This window comes from Meriones unguiculatus, chromosome 19 (assembly GCF_030254825.1).
Source record: "Meriones unguiculatus strain TT.TT164.6M chromosome 19, Bangor_MerUng_6.1, whole genome shotgun sequence".
Taxonomy (NCBI): domain Eukaryota; kingdom Metazoa; phylum Chordata; class Mammalia; order Rodentia; family Muridae; genus Meriones; species Meriones unguiculatus.
In genome coordinates, this window is record NC_083366.1 from 5,447,926 (window position 1) to 5,469,884 (window position 21,959).

The 21,959-nt window shown below is 39.5% G+C and overlaps 1 protein-coding gene across 17 annotated transcripts in view; it reads left to right on the top strand.

Moving 5' to 3' along the window:
* The window catches only part of Arhgap21 (Rho GTPase activating protein 21), a 125,992-nt gene that overhangs the window by 100,494 nt on the left and 3,539 nt on the right, over positions 1–21,959 (top strand). For 11 of the 17 annotated variants that reach the window (XM_060372344.1, XM_060372353.1, XM_060372343.1 and 8 more), the window contains 16 exons: positions 1,409–1,567; positions 1,675–1,777; positions 5,516–5,552; positions 7,699–7,824; positions 9,693–9,977; positions 11,938–12,002; positions 12,082–12,221; positions 12,703–12,845; positions 13,120–13,275; positions 13,366–13,444; positions 14,083–14,156; positions 14,234–14,323; positions 16,974–17,099; positions 17,280–17,321; positions 17,632–17,737; positions 19,604–19,635. In XM_060372344.1, the coding sequence (XP_060228327.1) occupies positions 1,409–1,567; positions 1,675–1,777; positions 5,516–5,552; positions 7,699–7,824; positions 9,693–9,977; positions 11,938–12,002; positions 12,082–12,221; positions 12,703–12,845; positions 13,120–13,275; positions 13,366–13,444; positions 14,083–14,156; positions 14,234–14,323; positions 16,974–17,099; positions 17,280–17,321; positions 17,632–17,737; positions 19,604–19,635 (1,763 nt within the window). The remainder of the gene's footprint in view (positions 1–1,408; positions 1,568–1,674; positions 1,778–5,515; positions 5,553–7,698; positions 7,825–9,692; positions 9,978–11,937; positions 12,003–12,081; positions 12,222–12,702; positions 12,846–13,119; positions 13,276–13,365; positions 13,445–14,082; positions 14,157–14,233; positions 14,324–16,973; positions 17,100–17,279; positions 17,322–17,631; positions 17,738–19,603; positions 19,636–21,959) is intronic. The other 6 variants (XM_060372349.1, XM_060372354.1, XM_021652943.2 and 3 more) reach the window with 1 other exon arrangement.

Genomic DNA, 21,959 nt, shown 5'->3' on the forward strand with positions numbered 1-21,959 from the left:
AAAATATCCTTATATTTCCAAGAACTTAAATCCTAATTATAGTTATAAATACTACAGGTTCTGGTAAAATTAAATTTTTGTTTCATTGAATTAAGGTTCTTCAAGCAAGTGTCCTTGCTTCTGGACAAAGAACTATTGGATTCTCAGTGGTTGGTAGAAAACCACCACACATATTTACTAAAAGTAGCTCAAAGAGGTTTTCAGAATTTATGTTCCTAAAATGTAAAAAGGTTGTTCTTTTTTAAAAAATTACAAAACCAAGATCATCAGCATGTATTACTTTTAGTCCTAAGATGGAAATTTACAATTTTTTCAGTTCTTTTTGCTAAAACAGTGATCATTAAAATGATAGAAGATTGTTAGAATTTGTGTTTGGCTGGGCACAATGGTGCATGCCTGTAATCCTAGCACTTGGGAGACAGAGGCAGGTGGATCTCTGTGGGTTTGAAATCAGCTTGATCTACAGAGTGAGTCCAGGACAGCCAGAGCTATACAGAGAAACGCTGTCTCAAAAAACAAACAAACAAACAAACAAAAAAAGACTTTGTGTTTGACTTTCTGAACCAAGTTATCAAAATTCAATTTTATATTATAGTTTATTTGTAAAGGATTTCATGATGGGACATTAATCTTATGCTTTATAATGCTGGCCTCTTATAAAATTATATTCTCTTGGCCTAAAATACTAGAATTTAAATCACTGATGTTTTTATGAGAGTAAGAATTTAGAATGAAGCTATTGCTCACTAATAGGAAGACAAATGCCAAGCAGGACTCAGTGTGAGTGATGACACTGTTGAGTTAGTCTGCTGTTTTGCCCTCTTAGTCTGCAAAGTCATATGCTTTGTAGGATATGTAAACCATTTACACGTGCTAGCACATAATAAGCTCTAGTGATGTTAGCTGTCGTGCATGTATACAAATCTGCCTGGCAGATAATGGCAGACTGGGAGACAGTGAAATCTAACAGCACAGTTTCCTGGTTCAATAAGTGCATCTGCACAAAGCAGATGGGGGGAATTTTGACTGACACCTGTGTGGGAAAGAAGGGACCTTAAAGAATTGTGCAGTAGGATAGGGGGAGGGCACGAGGATTGATGGGCATATGACATGGACTTGAAAAGTAATTTTTTTCACATAATGTATGATTATTTCCATTGGAATACTCTCACATTTTGCTATGCTTGTATTTATTTATAAATTAGGAGGAAATTATTCATTTTTCTTATATTTTCAGAGTTATTGGCATCACTAGAGTAGTGGTTGAATGAGGTTTAATAGGCAGCTGTGTCATTTACTGGTGCTTTGATGGTTCTTAAAACCTTTATTTGGAGGTTTTTACTCTCTTACTAACAACAGTGGACTGTTAAGTTTTTAAGGTTCCAGCAGTTATTTTCCTTCCTTCCAGATGAACCCACCAGTCCTAGCATCGATCATGATATTGCACATATCCCTGCATCTGCTGTGATCTCAGCCTCTACCTCCCAGGTCCCCTCCATTGCAACAGTCCCTCCTAGCCTCACAACGTCTGCTCCTTTGATTCGACGCCAGCTCTCCCATGACCAAGGTACGTGTAAAGACACCATACCTCACGGTGCATGCCAGACTGACCTTTTACCACTGAAAACATCTGCAAAACCACTTGAAAAGTTTGAATGCTGGATTTTGTTGCAGAATCTGTTGGACCTCCCAGCCTGGATGGCCAGCACAACTCAAAGACAGAAAGATCAAAATCCTATGATGAAGGGCTGGATGATTATCGAGAAGATGCAAAATTGTAAGTCTCAGATATATTATTTTAATGTTTCTATATGAATACTATCATACATGTTAACCCGAATGTAAGGTTGTCTTACTTTCTAACTTTAACATTAGAAATGCAAATAGTATCAAAGTAACACCCAGTTGGATTTTAGGAGTAATACACACATACACATCACACAATATTTTATATGTTATAGATATAAGATGCTTCTCCTACCTAAGACTTGTAGTTATTTAGTACTGTTCAGACATGATTGTGTTACTGTTCTCTTGTGTATAATTCTAAATCTATTCTGTGTATAAAAATCACATGCATCCAAATATGATTATAAGTGGATGTTTTAATTATTTTTATAAAGTGATAGATAGTTTGGTATACACTAATCAGAAGATCCTTTCTTTCATATATTCTTGCTACATTGTTTTCCATACTTGTTTAATATCTCATTGAATAATTACACTGTATATTTTAATCATATTCTATATTCTCTAGTTGGCATTTAGATTAGTAGAAATTTGGAATTGTGCCCTCACAAACACTACTTCCTTGACTATTCTTACATAGTTTATTTTGTTTATGTACACATATGCTAGAAAATGGGATCATTAGCATTTCAAAAGGTGAATTTTTATTTTAATATGTGTGATCAGTAGTCCTTCCTTCCTAAAAAAGATTGTGGTAAGCCACAATCTTCCTAGCAGTGTACAAAACCTTCAGTGTACTGACTTCTGAGTTTGTTTAGAGCTCACCCGGTCGTTACAGTTTAGGGCAGGGTCATAGATGGAATGTGCAGCCGCTGCTCAGGCTGGGCTTCCTCTCCACCCAGAGTTCTCTATGGAGAGGAACGCAACACTTTTCTGTGATGTGTTGCAAATCTTTTCTCAATATTTTTCATTTGGTTTTCTTTAATTTTTAACTGCAAAAGTTTAAAAAATTTTATTCATTTAAATTTGGAAAATACTTTCATGGCTTTAAGGTTTTCAAATCACCCTGCAAAAGGCTATCCCTATTTTAAAATAATAATTCTACATATTTACTTCTGAAATCTTCTTTTTTATTTGTAACTTTGATTCTTCTGCAGTTGAGTCATTTTAGGTAATGAGATGAAGTGCTAACTGTAGTTTTTAGTATCTTTGCTACTCTTAAAGCACCTGATACCATCCTTTCCCACTTACATGTCATCTTTATATGTACTGAATTATATGTAATTTGTTTTATTTGGAAGGACTGCTCAGTGGATTTATTGTTGTTCATTTATAGCAAAGTCTACTTAATTATAGTGCTGTTATAATGTTTTTATAATTGGGCAGTACTATTACTCATCATAATGTGTTCTTTCAAAATTCTGGTTATACTTATTATTTGAACCTTAAAATGTGATCTTTTTTTGTGTGGTTATTTTCACTGACACAATGTCTGATTTATAGATGAGTTTAGGAAATGCTGACAGCTTCTGTAACAGTGAACCTTTTATCAAAAAACAATTTGCCTTTTTTACTATATCATCTTTATTTAGTATCCTCTTACATTTCCATCAGGTTGTTATTTATATTCTAACTAAATTAGTTCTTCTAGGACTAGTCACTTAAGAGCGGTTCCTGTGAGATACGGCCAGGGCACAGTGTTCCAGCTCAGTAGGAATTTTCCCAATGTTCCCAGGTTGGATGTGTGACCTGTTTGAACCTTTTGCTCTCTTCACTAAAATGTGTCAGTAGCTGCTACACTTGAGGCTCCTCCCCACACGGGCACATGCGTTTCCTCATCTAAAAATATTTAATACATATACAATGCTTCAGACAATATTAACTGCCGACTGCCTCCTGCTAAACTCCTACTCAACTAGACCCCACTCTGCTTCCATGCCTGTGTGCGTGTGTCCCACCAAGTTTAATTAGGGAACTTGCATGAGCATGCGTGGAGTTACTTATCATGGATGACATGTACAACATACCTTGGCCAAGCCCATGAAGAAAATGTCTCTTCCCCCACACATGCCTGTAAGCCCTGCTCTTCCTCACTTTCTCCTCTCACTGGTGCTAGGTGGTGGCTGGTGAGTTTCTGTCACCGCTCCACCTGTGTCCCATGTGTGAAGGGTGGCTTTGATCTTGCAGAGGGAACTGCTTGCTCTGTTATTTGAATTATGCAGCCAATGGTGTCCTCTGCTTTTAGCTGCTTTTCTTTGTATATGCAGTGTTTTACCTTTTCTTGAAAGTATTAGTATATTTTGCATAGAATCTTTGAAAATTTCAGTGTCTAGATCTTCTGTTTCTGGTTTTATAAACCTCTGTATCTTGAAACTGAGTTCCTTTTCCTTTTGAGTGTCTTTATTATTACCACTTTATTTTAACTGAAAGGAAGACACTACTGATACACAGAGATTGGGGTTAATGTTACAGTACTTCCTCTGAGAGGTGGGCATAAATTGTGGGCAGGCTCTCTGCAGGGGTCTAATCCTTTCTTCCTATCCTGTCTCCTGGTATTTCTAATTCTTTTTTTTTTTTTAAGGATTTATTTATTTACCATGTATACAGTGTTCTGCCTGCACGTACACCTGTACACCAGAGTTCATTATAGATGGTTATGAGTCACTATATGGTTGCTGGGAATTGAACTCAGGACCTCTGGAAGAACAGCCAGTTCTGTTAACCTCTGAGCCATCTCTCCAGCCCCCTCTAATTCTTGTTTGAGGTGGTTTTTGAGAAAACAGTGATGTATTTAGTCACATCTTAAAAGGTTAATTATTTTAAAGAATTAGTACAGACCTGTCTTCTGATTGGCAGCACTTGTTTCTCTCCTTGAAAGCATTCAGTTTGGGTGGATATTGTGCTTACGGGAGGGGTTGGGGAAGGTGGGTGTCTCTGGCTTTCATGGGCCTGCAGAGAGATGATCCTTAGGCCAGAGGGCGGCTTGTTTCATGATGACTCAGTAGCCATTGTTGGTTCAAAATTGTGGAGTCTGACTCCAAGTCATTGATTTTAGGCATAATTATTTTAGGCACAGCACAATTTGATGAAAACTTTTCTGGTGATAATTAACTCAGCCTTACATGCACATCAAATCATATGTAAATCTCTTTGAGGAACAAAATAAGCTAAATAAAGATTGGACGTGAGTACATCAAAACCCTTTGTAAAGAACATATAACTTCCATTAGGATAGATTCTATCCGTTGTCTTTAAACAACAGGTTTATGAGAAGGGTCTGGAGGAGGGGATAGTGGCAGAAATTCTCTGACTATACACACAGATGGTGTGAAGGTCACCTATTTCTGGGCGAAAACAAGTTCCTTCCTTTGAAGAAACAACCTGTGTACTTGATGTTCCAGCTTCCCCCAGTGCTTCTCTGAGGCCTCTGCCTCCTGCAGGTGGCAGGCACAGCTCTCTGCTGCCTTGGAGGGAGGCTCAGGGGTTCCAGCATCTGGACAGGGCAGAGGAGCTGTAGTTGACTGCCAGCTGAAGGTAAAAAGCCCAGTGGTCACCCTGAGTAGCTTTCCCTCTGATACAAAGATTTTTAAAAAGTTGTACACTTAAAGCTAAAAAGGCAGAAACTGCTTTAATTTGCCAGGTCATCCAAGAAGCTGTTATTATTGAATTGAATATGTACATACTTATAACTTAGCTGTTCTCGCTTACATTGAACAATAAACATAGTGATCACATGCTAAGGATGAAATGTCAACTCATTAATGAAGATTTAGTTGTCAGTTCTTCAATCAAGAGTTTATATTTACTACATTTATTTTTCCAACAGGTCCTTTAAGCACGTGTCTAGCCTGAAAGGAATCAAGGTTAGTATTTAATATTTTACAGATATCAAATAAATGATTAATGTTTTATTTACCTTAGTTTATTTTAACCCTTCAAAGAAGAGTGTGTATTTTTTTCTCTTTTGTATATTTTGTATTTAAATGATGTCACTTTTTAGTCCTCACCCATTGCATTTGAAAAATATGAGTTAATAAATGTTTTTAATTTCTAAACATTTTCAAGTATATAATGCTGTATAAGCATTGAGCTGATTTTTCTCATTACCAGCTCAAGGCCCAAATCAAACTGCCCAACAATTTTTCTGTATTTTCTTTTATGTTTTGTTTTCTCTCCTCAAAATTATTAGCTTGTACCTTTTTCTACCTGCTGCTTATAGCCACATTTGTACTGTCTACTTAACCCTTTCTGGTACTTCACTGAAAAATGAGAAATGGCAGGAATATCCTTAGCTGTGGCTGCATTTGTACCCATAGTTCTTTTCTTGCTTGTTTTTACCTTAAAGTCTTTATACTTGGAACATGGCCCTGCCAGCAGCTGTCAAGCATCCAGAATTCCATGCTGGGCATCAGCTCTCACTTTCCCTAGCCCCGCCCTCTTCTGCAGTCAGCCTTCCCTGTGCTCATTCACCATCATGCAGTCATGGTCTAGCTTTGTTAAACAGAAAGCTTCTGGGATCCACATTTCTCTCTACTATAAATGTTTTATACATTTTATACATTTATAGTAAATCTTGAAAAACATGTACATGGTTTCTCCTCCTCAGTTCACACATACGAGAATGATGAGTGTGCCAAGGGTGCGAGTTACACACAGCTCCACAGCTGGTGGTTAGTGGGGTTTTTAACTTAATGCAACCTTTCGGGAATAATTACACAATTCCCATCCCAGTGGGAAGTACCTCTGCATGCTGCTTCTACTTCATCATCTCGTCCTTCATCTTTTAAGAGTACAGTTGAGTCTCTTTTGACGGCTCTTCTACATTGTTAGCATTTTGGGATGCCTAAAGCTAATTTTAACCCCTGTTTCTGTACACCGATTTCCTTATTGATTAACTCAAAGTCCTCAGAGAGTCTGAACTGCCAGCTTTGTCTTCCTCACAGAACAGCAACTGCTGATGTCTTCATGCAGGTGTTTACCAAGAAGCTCTAGGTTCACATGGCCTTCAATTACCCTTAGATTGGTTTATCCCTTCTCTCCATCTCATTAATTCCACATTTCATTTGCTCAAGACAAACTCTAGAACTTTGCCCTGTTTTTTTTTTGTTTTTTTTTTTTTTTCTGTTTCACTCTCTGCACTATCAGATTGATTACTCTGTCTCTACACCATTGCCTAACTGTTTTATTCCTCCTCTTTACATAGGACAGTAGTCCTATCTTCTCCCGTCACTCATCATCCCTTCATGCCTGTTCCTCTAGAAACCATTCTCCCTGTAACCGTGGTCTTATGAATCACTTTCAGGCTCCCCTTCCCTTCCTACCTCAGACAGAAGACCAGTACTACAACCTTTCCCTAGCTCTTGCACTCCCATTGACAGTAAATTATTAAAATGGTGAACATTTGTTCAGCAGCAGTGTGTTCTCCCTCTCTGACCTTTTGTCTGGCTCCTTCACTGTTAAGAGACACTGCTGTGGTACCAATCTCCAGTTTAGCATTCAGAGTTCAGTCTCACCGTGCTTATTCTCCAGAAGCACAGATCACAAATGGATCATTTTCCTCAGTTCTTAGGTTTTGCTTCATTTTGTCTTAAAATGAGATCTCACTGTGTAGGAGAGGCTGGCTTTTAACTCACTCTGTAGCCCTCGCTGGTCCTAAACGTGGATGGGCACTCATTCATTATTTGTACACCTTGAGACCCTTCCATTGCAGCCTCCTGAGTCTTGAGGTTTCAGGGCTGCCACTATGCCTGGCTTCTTGTTTTTGTGTGCACCCTCACCCCCATTCTCGCTTTCTGCCAGAATGAGAGTCCATGAGACTCCCTGTTCTGTAATAGCTTTTGGAAAACAATGGAAGCCAATTCACCTTTCAAAAAATAAAAGATTAGAAGAACTTTCTGTGGTGTTTTACTTAGAACTTTAATATGACATTTTGCCAATGCCAGTTTCATGTGTGTGAGTATTTATAAAAGAAAAGCAGACATTTTACTGTTTTCTTGGCCCTTTCTGTAGATCACAGACAGCCAGAAGTCATCCGAAGACTCTGGGTCCAGAAAGGATTCTTCCTCTGAGGTCTTCAGTGATGCTGCCAAAGAAGGGTGGCTGCAGTTCCGACCTCTTGTCACCGATAAGGGCAAGGTAATGCATTTTTCTCACCTATGTGGCATCAGAAATGCAGACCTAATAAGAAAAGCTCCCACATGTGCGTGATTGTGAAGCTTCCCAGGTGAAGAATCCGACCAGTGGGGTAGTTTCTTGCGTTTCATCATGAATGCCAACCACATGTGGAGTATACCTTACAGTATGCCAGTGTAAACAGAAACACAGTATCTAGGGAAGAGTCCCACTTCTCTTATTTACCAGGATTGGCTATCGTAGAGGCTTATAAGTCACTAAATAACAATTCTCCTCATTAGTCATCTAGAAATATTTAGCCTGGTTCTTTTCAATTTCCTTTTTAATTTTTATTTCATTTTATTTTTACAAACACTAAATTATATAATTGAGTATAATAGTATCAACATGTGCTTCATTAAGTAGAATCCAACACGATAAAATCTTTACCTAAAAATATTTTAGTGTTCCCAAAGAATGTAAACTTATAAACATACTAGGGTCAGATGGAAGAGGAAGAGGACCTCCCCTATCATTGGACTGGGGGAGGAACATAGGAGAAGAGGGAGGGAGGGTAGGATTGGGAGGGGATGGGAGAGGGGACTACAGCTGGGATACAAAATGAATAAACTGTAATTGATAAAAATAAAATAAACTTGTAAACATACTTGGATAGAAACTCTCCTGCTTTATCCTGCTCATGACTTTGGTGACATCATTTCTTGTCAGTACCTGTTGTTTGGGGAACACTCCTTCTGGGGTACTTATTATGTCCCCTTTCTAAAACTTGATCTTTACTTGTATTATGGGGTAGGGGGTGGGTTTTTTGGGGTTTTTTGTTTTGTTTTGTTTTTGCGGGAAATAGAGCTCAGAAGGAGAGCACTTGCCTAATACAAGCAATACTCAAGATTCAATGCTATGGAGAAAAAGAATAGTCATGGATTTCTTTCTTTGGTTTTGTTGTTTGTCTGTTTTGTTTTGTTTTGTTTTGTTTTGTTTTGTTTTGTTTTGTTTTGTTGAGACAGGGTTTAATTGTGTCACACTGACTGTCCTAGAGCTCACTTTATAGACCAGCCTGGCCTCAAATTCCCAAGGATCCACCTGTTTTCTGCCTCATGAGTGCTGAGATCAAACACACTACTGTCTGGCTTAGGTTTTTTTTTCTTTTGTGAAAATTTCTTTACTCCTTTTAAAAATATTTTTTACTACTGCTATTGTTACTGCTACTATTGTTTTTAAAAACAAAAAAGCAAGCAGTACTAATTGCCATTTTTAATGCATTTCTGAGCATGTATTTTGTTGGATTTTGATGTTCATTTTTGTCTTCCCATCTGTAGTTCATATTTCACTGTCTTTAGTGTTGCAGATACATTTCCTAATTGGTGTATATGTGACATTTAAAAAAAAAACAAAACACTGCATTTAAAAATTTCATTTTTGATTTACGTACTCAGTTGGGGTCTCAGTGTGTAGCCTGGAACTTGCTAAGTAGACCAGGCTGTCCGCACATGTAGAACCTCTGCCACCTGTGTACTGGGACTAAAGACACAAATCCCCATGGCTAGCTACATTTTTAAGTTTATCTGCGTGCGTTGTGCGTTCATCCATTTGCTATGGCAAGCACATGGAGGTCAGAACACAGCATGTGGGACTTGGTCCTCTGGTCCTGTGTGGGTCTCTGGGATTGAACTCTATTGGGCTTGGCACTTTTACCCACTGAGCCATTGATATTTTTTTATCCTTTCTCTGTTCATGTGTATTCAAGTAAATGAGAAACCTGTTGTACCCTGTACATAAGTATGCATGTGAAACATGTTATTTCATCTTCATCCTGTTAGAGAGTTCTAGTCATACTGCATATTCATGACCATGAATCAATTACTGTTTTCTAGCGAGTTGGTGGCAGTATTCGGCCATGGAAACAGATGTATGTTGTACTTCGGGGCCATTCTCTTTACTTGTACAAAGACAAAAGAGAGCAAACAACACCATCAGAGGAGGAGCAGCCCATCAGTGTCAATGCTTGCCTGATAGACATCTCATACAGTGAGACCAAGAGGAGGAATGTGTTTCGACTTACCACATCCGACTGTGAATGCCTGTTCCAGGCAGAAGACAGAGATGATATGTTAGCATGGATCAAGACCATCCAGGAAAGTAGCAATCTAAATGAAGAGGTATGATTTTCCAGAGGGTGTGGGTGAAATTTGACACTCTCCTTAGGCTGATTAAAAGCATTGGATAGATTTAAGATAATCTATTTTCAGTCACTAAAAAGGAAAATTTAAGTATACCTGCATTATTTTTACTTACTGAGAAGTACTGTCACTAATCAAGAAAAAGAGGCTATTCATATTCTTAAGACACAACAAACCACAGACAGGAGCCCCATGGTGTCTTCCTGATCATTAGTGTTGTGTCTGGCATCTGTGAGGAGGGTTAGACACTTTCCCTGAATACCAAAATCGGTGGGTGCTTAAGCTGCTTAGCTTTGACTAGGACCTACAGGAGCCTTTCTGACCAAATTACAAGGCTGTCTTTGACATTGAAATTAGTATTGTTGTGGGCTAGGCTACAGTAAAAACATTGACCAAAACATGTTGCTATATAAAAGCAAAGATGTGATTTTTTTTTTATTTTGATGGAGTTCTACAGGCAAAATATAACATACCCTAGTGTGGACTCATGAGCTTCTAAGGAACCGTGTGTTATGAAAAATGTTACAGGTTTTTTTTTTTGTTTTTTTTTTTGTTTGTTTGTTTTTTTAATAAGGACTAATGCTTTACACTCTTGAGATGCTTTTGTTCTGTAGCTGCTCAGAGCAAAGTGCCAGCTGAATTGTAGGTAAAGAAGCCAAAAGTAGATTCAACCTAAAAACTTATTTGGGTTTTTAATTAGCATATAAAGTAGTAAGATACATTATAGCATTTCATGTGTACTCTGTCTTTGTTGATCCTTCTCCCTCATCCCCTTTCCTCCTGGTCCCCTTCATCCTGTAGGTAGCTTACATTCTGTGTTCATCTTACATGTATTTTGCTGCCTCCTTATTTTTTTCTTCCCTCTTCGTTTTCCATACTCTTCGTTTTCATGATCCTTTTTCTGATTCCATGACCTATACCCATGCACACATAAAAATTAAGATTTCTGCTCTGCTTATGAAAGAAAACATGTGCAATTTGTCTTCCTTAGCCTAGGCAAGGTAATGGTGAAAGCGTAGAAGAGATGTTCTCCATGTGGTCACACTGGGAGAGACACAGAGAGGTCCAGTGGGTTACCAGGGTCCATCATCGGGAATCCTACATGAGGTTTCAATTTAAATAGAGGGCAGAAAGGCATGCATAACTAAGCAGTCCTGGTCAGGGTGGGGTCCTACCCATCCTCACTGTGGCTCAGGTTTGACAAGCTACAAAACTGAGTGAAATCTCTTTCTGGGAGACAAACCCCCTCTTACTGACACTCTGCATGATGTCAGCCTTTCCTTCTTTCTGCATGAGATTACTGGGAAAATGCCAACTTCTTGAGAACCATTGTTTGAATAATTTGATAGCCAAAAAGAGCAGTCTTTTTAAGTATTTTCATTCCCGTGTGGCTAGATGTATTTCATTACACTCAAAATAAGACATACTTTTTTAAATGTTTGTAGACACATACCAGTGTATAATTGCAATTGCTATAGATAGAGTTATTCTTGTTTGCTCAGCTCTAGGTTCAACTTAAGGCACAGGACAGAGCAGGTTCTTAATGATCTGACTCCTAGTTTATTGTTCCTGATTCTGGTGGATTTTTCTATCTTTGATTCAATGGTATTATTGAATGCTGATCTTTTATTCCTGGCATTAGAGAAGTTGTACTCCCAGTCATGCATTTCATGCAGCTTATCAATTCAGTATGCACTGAATTCCTATTCCTTAAGACCTATCTTAGGTGTTGCATACATACAGGAAATCCATAGCAAACTCACTTGCAGGGACTGAAGGCACTTGGACTGCCTGCCACGGGGTGATGGCACCACTGAGAATAAGTCACTGCATTTGTATTATCAATGTAGTACAGTCACAAGCCTCAAACCCACGGGTCACCTTCTGCCTCTGATTGTCTAATAACATACTTTCCAATGTCATTCTGCTCACTCTGTAGGACACTGGAGTTACCAACAGAGATCTAATTAGTCGAAGAATCAAAGAATATAACAGTCTGATGAGGTGAGAATTCCACCATGCTTATGTGGGTCATATTTAGGTGTCAAATGTACAATTGTTAAGATATGTCTATTTCTTTCAGCAGCAAAACAGAACAGTTACCAAAAACACCTCGCCAGAGTCTTAGCATCAGGCAGACTTTGCTTGGTGCTAAATCAGAGGCAAAGACTCAAAGCCCACATTCTCCAAAGGAGGAGTCAGAGAGGAAGCTGCTCAGTAAAGGTAACTATCAGGGGGTGTGTTCTTGCTTTACTATGCTATTGTTATCAATAGACCCACTGTCGGGTCAGCTAGCTCAACGCTCACTGCTGACATGGTACAAGTTCATTGGGCATTTTCCCTTAAGGCGAGGCCCAAGGCATCTGCTTCTGTAATCAAGAGAAAGGAAAGGAGAATACACAGTCACATAAAGGCATCATTACAGATGTGACTGGCCAGATGTGTCACTGTAAGACAAAGGTAGTGCTTCCCTGCCACTTACAAAGAGGACTCGCTGGTTCTGCCTTCTTTCTGAAAGAGTAAAGAAATAGAACTGTATCTGACACATTATATGGAAGGATTGGAGGCATGATAGAGTAGGAAGAGGATAATTGTAATGAACGTAGACTGGATTATAAGACTGCAGTTAATTAGGTATTGATGAATTAAGTCTTGTTGGCATTTTTTTTTATAACATCATCTTACTTTCAATGACAATCAAAAGATGATACCAGTCCCCCAAAAGACAAAGGCACTTGGAGAAGAGGCATCCCAAGCATCGTGAGGAAGACATTTGAGAAAAAGCCGGCTGCTACAGGGACCTTCGGAGTTAGGCTGGATGACTGCCCGCCTGCCCACACCAACCGGGTAGGAGAGCCCGACCACCTGAACTTAAGTCAGTGGCTATCATCGCAGGGCCTAAGTGTGCAGCCCTTCAGATAAAGAGGCTGCCTCCTCATCTAATAAACACTTACCTCCTTTAGGATGACTGCTCAGGTGGCTCAGTAATTTTTATCTTTAAGCTTTTTATCTGACTTATTAACTCCTAACTAGAGGGGTGATTTAATCAGAAATGGCCAGTAGGAATCATTTCCAAACTTTTATATTGTGTTAAATAAAATGCTCATTTCTTATTTTGCAGTATATTCCACTAATCGTTGACATATGTTGCAAATTAGTTGAAGAAAGGGGTCTTGAGTATACAGGTATTTACCGAGTGCCTGGCAACAATGCAGCCATTTCGAGCATGCAGGAAGAACTCAACAAGGGGATGGCTGACATTGATACACAAGACGACGTGAGTTCATTGCTGTTTGAATAACTGATCCACTTTTTCCTTTTGTAATGTTGACCACAAAAATACTGTATTTCTGTTTTGCATATCCAGAAATGGCGAGATTTGAATGTGATAAGCAGTTTACTAAAATCCTTCTTCAGAAAGCTCCCTGAGCCTCTCTTTACAAATGGTGAGTTAGCTCCCACAGACCATCCTAGAGGAAAAGCCTAGTTTGTGCTGGAAAACAGGGCATAATAAATCAAACCAAAAAAAAAAAAAAGAGGGATGAAGGAAATGGAATTCAACTTAGGTATAAAATTAAAAGGAAAGCATAATTAAGAACTGGTTTTGATCATTTAGAGTCTTTTCATAAATTTTAGTAAAAATCATATGCAAAATGTTGATACACTTCAAAGTAAAATGAAAAAATATATATATATATATATATATAAGATCTGTATTGGCCTATATTTGTCATCAAGCTAATAATAATGTTGTTACTGTTTCAGTCGGATTCTTTGGATATGAGGTATGGTTAAAAGATCCCAATACTAGATGCTATTGTGAGGTAGGATAATGGACAGGCTGAATGACAGCCAGCCTGGAGCTTCAAAGAAGTCCACTGAGAGAAGTCTCCTCTGATTATCGGAAAAGCTTGGAGATCATTAAGAACCATTTCTAGCATGTACATTTCAGAGATCTAAAATTCTGAGATACATGAAAATCATGTACATTTTTAAGTCATGGTTTAGAATTAAGCCTTGAAGGAAAGGACAGTGCAGTTTGCTTAAGCAGTTAACCTTGCTCTCATGTTTTCATGGCTGCCAGACAAATACGCCGACTTCATTGAGGCCAATCGCAAGGAAGACCCGGGAGACCGGCTGCGGACACTTAAGAGACTAGTAGGTAGTACTTTTTACTTGGGGAGGTGTAATTCAAATGCAGCATTTAAATCCATCCTGAAAATAATATGTTCCAGATTCACGATCTGCCTGAACATCATTTCGAGACACTTAAGTTTCTTTCGGCTCATCTGAAGACAGTGGCAGAAAACTCAGAAAAAAATAAGGTACGTAAAGTATAGCATCGAAGCTCACCCTTGGTGGCCGAGGCTTGAGGCTTGAGGCCTTCATTGCTCTGTACTAAGCTGTACTAAGTACTGCAAGGAAGGTGTTTATTTCACAGAAGCCTAAGGGCACATCAGGCTGGGCTGGCCAGGTCCTTCTGAAGGTCACTCCAGAGCAAAGGCTCCTCAAACAGTAGTTGTCACCATGGTGAAGGGGAATTTCCTTTAGAAATGTTTCATTTTATAGTCATCCAGCAAGAAAAAATGTAAGAGTCTGAATTTTCTTTTTGTTTTCAATTTTCTGTCACTAGTTTGAATAGGTGGCATATATGTGTAATAAACCAGCCAAAGGGTTTACCAGATGATATATGCTGAGACATTTTCTTTAGTCTCCTAGTAAACAGGTATGATGTCTTTCTTCCTTTTAATACCATGTTACCACATAGCCACAAATTTAGCTGCTTTAAGTAATATCAAATATTGTTTATATTCAGGTTTTCTTGATAGATTTTTTAAAGGTTTTTACAGTTATTTCTGTAAATATCTAGATAAGATCCACACATTGTATTTCATTAGTCTTAATTTCTCATCCTTTTGCTTAGTCAGTGAATGACCGTTACCTGAGTCCATTGTATCAAGAGTTTTGCAAATGATTCTTCTTCTTACTCAGGTTATTCACTAAAGTTCTCTAATGATCATGCTGGGTGTTGGAGGGAAAAACAATTAAAGAGAAAGCTAATGAGTATTACTACCACTCCTTTTCTAAGACGGCTTCTTGCCTGAGAGAGGCAGAGCTCAGTGGTACAATGTTGGCTTATGAGCATATAACCATCAACCCGTTCCTGCAGATGGAGAAGACTACAACATTGCCTCAGTACCTTCCAGGTGCTCATTGTCTTCAGTTGAAAGAGTTGTGAAAAGTTAAGAAGGGAAAAGAAAAAGACCAAACCCAAAAATAGCTGTGTACTGACCTGTCTCCAAAAGTTTGTACAGTAAGCCAAAGTTTTTGCAATATTGTCCCTGAACAATGGCGTGCCATTCACCAGTTTTGCTGGATACTAGTGTTCATATATTTGTTTAGAGACAAGGTCTGTGTAGTGTGGCTGGCCTCAAACTCAGAGATCCTGTCTATTTTCTGAGTGTTGGGATTAAAAGCATGAGCTACTAAACCTGCCTCTGTTTTTGGTTTTTCAGAAATCTGTTTTGTCCTAAAATTTTACTTATGTATGGCTTTTTTTGAAAAAGGATCTCAAGTAGATCAAGCTGGACTTGATCTCAACCATGGAGCCTATGTGTCCTTAAATGCCTTATCTTCTTGCCTTCTCCTACCAAGTACTAGAGCCACAGGCATAGGAGTTTTTACTGGATTAATACGTGGTCTTGAATACAATATGGTACAAAATGTATTTTCCCAAATGTTTTTAACCTCATTCTTAAATACAGAATTCAAACAATTACCGGAACAAGCAAGCAAACAAACTGTAGCCCAAGAGTCATCTTATATGTAAAAGCTAGCTAAAAACTACTCTTAAAAGAAAAATGTCTCTAGACATCAACATTAATGTATCTCATTAAAGACAAGTGAAGCCATACACAAGAATCTACTGAATACTTGAAATAAAGTATTTGATATGATGGACTTTTGGGCACTCCGACTGGCACAGGGTTGGGGGAAAAATGACTGCCTACATCAGAAGGAGACACAAACATGCTGGTGCCATTTTTCCCAAACGTAATATTTTTATTCTAATAAGTCAGTATTCTAGGAAGATCTGAATTTTAATGAGAATGTTTTTCTGCACTGAGCATGGTTAATAGATGAGTGACAGCTGACTCAGAAGAGGAAAGGCAATAGGCTCCATGTGTGGTCAGTTGTACACACATGCCAGTGCTTCACAGGTAATCTGCTGTGGGTCCTCAATGATGGAGTTATTTCAGTACAAATTTAAGGGGTGTGTGTGTGTGTGTGTGTGTGTGTGTGTGTGTGTGTGTGTGTGTGTTTTAATACCTGGGTTCTTAAGAGTGGTTAAAGTTATTTAACACTTTAATCACACCTTAAGCTCAATGAATATAAAAGAAAACAGGATCCATGCCCATTACAGTTATAATTAAATAAGAAATTCAGAATGAATGTAAGAACTGATAAGATTGTCATGCTAAGAACACAGCAAGGCTAAGCCCAGAACTACAGGAGATTTGGATGAGGTAAAAGTTAATTTAAAAAGGTGTTTTCAGGCTTGCATTCCTCTGTTAATGATTTTGATGTGTGACATGAGAAGAATCTGGAACCTTGCATGTATCTCCAAGTCCTTTGTCCCTGCCTGCCAGTTCCCAAGGGACAGAGTTCCTTATTCTTAAATTTCACTTTTTTTCCCCCACCTAATTCATCTTTGTTAACTAAGAATGGATGGTTGATTTGATTCAAAACTAATCAGAGCTTTCTTGGAAAAGTACAAATGGCAATTAGGCACTGTCAATTATCATCCAAGGATTTGCTCGTGAGAATACTATACAGGAAGAATTTACTTCTCTTACATCTATTCTTCGTATTTTTTTTTTTTATCAAAAAAGAACTTTCCAGAATTTCAGCAACAAAATGCTAAACCTGAAATGGAGATTTAATCTAATTTCTCACTTTCATCCTTTCTTTTAGATGGAACCAAGAAACCTAGCAATCGTTTTTGGTCCCACTCTAGTGAGAACATCAGAAGACAACATGACCCACATGGTCACGCACATGCCTGACCAGTACAAGATCGTGGAGACACTCATCCAGCATGTAAGTGCACACTGCATCTCTCCTGAAGCGTCACTGTCCTCACAGCTGACAACTGGTAGGACAAAAGTTGCTTCTACATTTTCCCCTAAGGCCTTCCCCTTATTACTGTGCTCTTTCCCAAGATAGAAATACATTAGAGGGTTATTTAATTGTCCTCACTTTTTCTATCTTAAATTTTAGCATGACTGGTTTTTCACAGAAGAGGGCGCTGAAGAGCCTCTTGTAAGTATTGTCAGCGTGTGCTCAGCTGTTCCCATGCGGGACACAGGCTCCTTCTTGAAGCTGCAACAGTCTTGATCTTCTGCTTTCTGTGCTATTGTCAGCTTTGCACCGGAAGCAGGTCCCCAGCTCGTCAGTTGCTGATCTGATGATGATCTGATATGGTGCCTACTTTACCATTAGTGATGTCTGACCAATGCAAAATTAAACTTATGCTCCATATAATAATGCATCTTTTACTAAATGTTGTTTGAATTTTAAAGAGAGTTGTCTTTGAAGAGATGATGAAGAGATCTTTGTTTGTTAACCATAGACAGCAGTGCAGGAGGAGAACACAGTAGACTCCCAGCCAGTACCAAACATAGATCACTTACTCACCAACATTGGAAGAGCAGGCGTGCTCCCTGGAGATGTATCAGGTAACTCTGCATGGGCAGTGCTGGCCTAGGTTACGCAACCCTCTATGAAGGAAATAGCAGACAACCCTCAGTAACCATCCTCTGCGTTTTTTTCTTTGTCTTCTCCTTTTTCCTTTCTACTAATAAAAGCCGCGATCTGCCTTTTCTGATTGACCTCACTTACCTTCCAGCAGCTATAACACCATTGACAGTGCATGAAGTTGTGGTGTTTGTCAGAATGGGAAGATGAGAGCAGTGAGCATGCACACCACTGTTTTTTTTAATTTTCTTTTAATTCACAGTTTCCATGTAATAGTCATCACAAGGTAAAACAGATACGTGCTGTGTGGTTGCTGTGACGGCAGAAAGTGTGGCTAGACTGAATGCGTAGTTCTGATTGTGACTAGTTCTATGAGAGCAGCAAGCTGTATATGCTGAGTAGCCACTCTCAGTCCAGCGTGTCATCTGTCACTAGAGACAGTGCAGTCATCAAAGTCACTCTTCTTGACCTTGATTTTCTTCTTTCTACTACTGCCATCCTAATGCTTGTTTAAGTATTAGTATTTAATAGGCTCTGGATGAAAAGTCTCCTGCCAAACTGTTGCACTAATCTGGCATGCTATTTCACACAATGTTCTCCCTTTGTCTCTAGTTCTTGTTTTAGCCCTAAAGGGTTTTTTCAGCACTTACTGACACAGGCAAATCTATACTGATGTTGCACAGGCGAAGTGGGAGGAGTCTATCACACGGTAATGTCACTAGTGGATTCTGTGATGTCCCTGATGGACAGCTGGAACTGTAGGAAGAAGGAGGACTGCTGTCCACACTGTAGCTGCCTTGTCTGCAGAAACCCCCGGTTCTTGTAAATGCGAACATAGCTGATCTGTGGTGTAAAGTCTCTCTTAAGAATATTGTAAACAGATCACTACTACTCTCTTAAAAGTTTTTCTGCTGTCTCTTGTTATTTCTGAAGCAGACCCTGAGGAGAAATAGCATGGTATGGTCCACTGGTTCTTAAAGTCATAAAGCATTTAGCCATGTGTTAAAAGGGGCGTGGCACGGGGCCCAGCTCATTAATTTTGAAAATCATTTTCCTAAAAGTTCAAAGACAAAATTCTAAAATTGATATTTATTCTTCATAGCGCTGGCCCCTTCCTACCCTCTTTGTAATTGTATAATCTGAGTTTTTGCCAGACAGCAAAATTATGCTCTCCATTTCTCCATTTCCATAATAGCATTTGTTAATAGATACTCACAAACCTGGTAGCTATCTAACCTAACTAACCAAAAGGATCCCTGACTGCACGGATGTGAAACTGGGGTCAAGTACAAAAATTAGCATCATCTAAAGAAACCAAAAATGACCTGGAAGCAAGGCCAGTCTAAGGCCTCCGTCGCATCCCTACGCATCTGGGATATGCTTATACAAATTCCAATGTGACAGTCTGACAAAAATCAACACGTACACCACTTGAGTGTTTCAGTTTGTAGCTAGGGCAGCAGACAGCCTAGAACGTTCTGTATTATGTATCAGTTTCAGATACAAGATGTGGAACATAATTTTTAAAGGTCTTTCAAGCTTCCTTATTGCTAGATGTACTATTTATAAACCCAACAGTAGTGTTTCTGTTTCTGTTTAGCACAGGGCTCCTTTGCCATCCCTATCATTGAGCTGGTTCTGCCTACAATTCACAGCATCCTTTCATGGCAGTGGCTTTCTGTGGTGCAGCTTGCATCTTTGTGAGCTCTGACTATCCACTGTGTTCTATTGTTTTGAGTTTTGCTTTCACATTTTGTTCTGTGCCTGTCCTCTTCATAAGTTTTGCATTGTTTGTAGAAAGCAGTGAAATGTGGCTCCTACTAACCACTTCTTATTTACTTCCACAGATTCAGCCACTAGTGACTCAACCAAGTCTAAGGTAGGTTGTTTGATAGAGTTTGACAGCACTGCATGATAGCTTTTCATCGGAGCTTACTTTTACCAGTAACATACAAGTGTATCCATCCTGGAGCCAGAACAGTAAAGCCCAGTATCTGCAGAAGTTAATTTGGAGTAGAAGGCTGGAAAATAAAAGACTGTGAGTTGGAAGAGTATAATTGTGGGAAGAGTTTAACATGATACAGACAGCAGTGGTTTATTTACATTGTCAAATTTGGGAAAAAGAAGCTACATATAAGCTGGAATAATGGCATGGGCCTGAGGCAGGAGGATAACCAGTTTCAAGCCAGGCATTGCTACATAGTGAGACTCTGTCTCAAAACACATATAAAATACAAATTTAAACGCAAATTTAAAAAAAGAGCCTTCCAAATGGCCAGTCATGGCGCCCGCCTGTCATCTTAGCACTCAGGAGGCAGGTGGGTCTCTGAGTGTGAGGCCAGCCTGGTCTACAGAGTTAGCTCCAGGACAGCCAGGACTACACAGAGAAACCCTGTCTTGAAAAACAAAAAAAAGAAAATAAAAAAGTCTTCCAGAACAAATGGGACTCAATGAGTTATTAGAAAAAAAAAAAAAGAAAAAAAGACAGTTATGGGTATATCTATGAGGAATGCGGGATAAATTTTAAAAAGGATCTCTCTCCATGCATAGAAACATTGCTAGAATGATAGTTCCAAGGCCTTAAAAAAAAAAAAAAAGATTTTTACAATCATTTATGTGTGTAGGGTGGTACGTGTGCCTTCATGCTATAGTGCACATGTAGAGGTAGAGGACAGTGTCCTGGGTCGTTTCTCTCTACCATGTCATAGGGATTGAGCTCAGGTGGGTGATTTTATCTACGGTGTCACCTCTTAGGACGTCCTTTTATTGCTATAACAAGTGTCGTGACCAAAACTAACTTAGGGGAAGAAAGTGTTTATCTTACCCTATACTTTCAGGTCACAGTCCATCGTTGAGGGTTGTCAGGACAGGAACAGGAACAGGAAGCACAAAAGAACGTCGCTTGCAGGGTCACTCCAGGGCTCATGCTTAGCTGGCTTTTTTTACAGCCAGGGCCACTTGCCTCAAGTCGGTGGTGTCGTGATGTCTGAGCCCTTGCAACCCAGCAATCACAGTTTCCACACACGCGCAACCCCTCAGCTGAGACTTCTTCAGGCAGCTCTGCGCTCTATGAGGTTCACAGCTAAGCTAATTAATTAGCACCCTTCCCTAGTGCTCATCTCACACAGTTTGTGCTACACACGAGGTGTACACCCTTCATGTCACTCAGGTCACACTATCCTGTAACGTAGGAAATACTCATATCTAACCATTTCTGACAGTTAGAAAAGCAGTCATGTTCCCCACCTGTGTGAATTAGAGAACTGTAGGGATGGTATCAGTAGGTGCTTCTTCCATGAACAACAAAATTGAGGTGTAAAAAGCGTGCTCATCCCTGCTCTGTGTACTGCAGAGCAGGCTGGAGACGAGCCCAGTTTCCTGCCCAGGCAGCTTCAGCCATGGTCCCTGCAGTGTAAGGAGGAAGTACCGGCTGGTTTAGAAACTGTGATGATGCCTGACAGCACAGTCCTGCTGACTAGAGTTACTATGACAGCAGCCTTTCGGAGACCTGAGCTTAGCACTTTAGCCTATTGAAGATTGCTTTTTGTAATAGAGAAAGATATTTTCCTTTTTTTTTTTCTTTTTTTCTTTATTATTTTTTAATATTAATTACAGTTTATTTACCTTGTATCCCAACTGCAGCCCCCTCCCTCATCCCCTCACAATCCCACCCTCTCTCCCTCATCTCTTTCCTGCCCCTCTCTAAGTCCACTGATGGGGGAGGTCCTCCTCCCCTTCCATCTGATCCTAGCTTATCAGATCTCTTCAGGGCTGGCTACAATGTCCTCTTCTGTGGCCTAGCAAGGCTGCTCCTTCCTTGGGGGGTGGCGGGGGAATCAAAGAGCCAGTCATTGAGTTCATGTCTGAGACAGTCCCTGTTCCCCTAACTAGGCAACCCACTTGGATACTGAGCTGCGATGGCCTATATCTGGGCAGGGGTTCTACGTTATATCCGTTCATAGTCCTTGGTTGGAGAAACAGTCTCAGAAAAGACCCCTGGGCCCAGATATATTTGGTCCTTGTGGAGCTCCTGTCCTCTCTAGGTCGTACTAACTCCCCCTTCTTTCATATGATTCCCTGCACTCTGCCCAAGGTTTGGTTATGAGTCACAGCATCTGTTTTGATACACTGCTAGGTAGAGTCTTTCAGGGGTCCTCTGTGGTAGGCTCCTGTCCTATTTCCAGTGTCCATCCCATTTGTCTT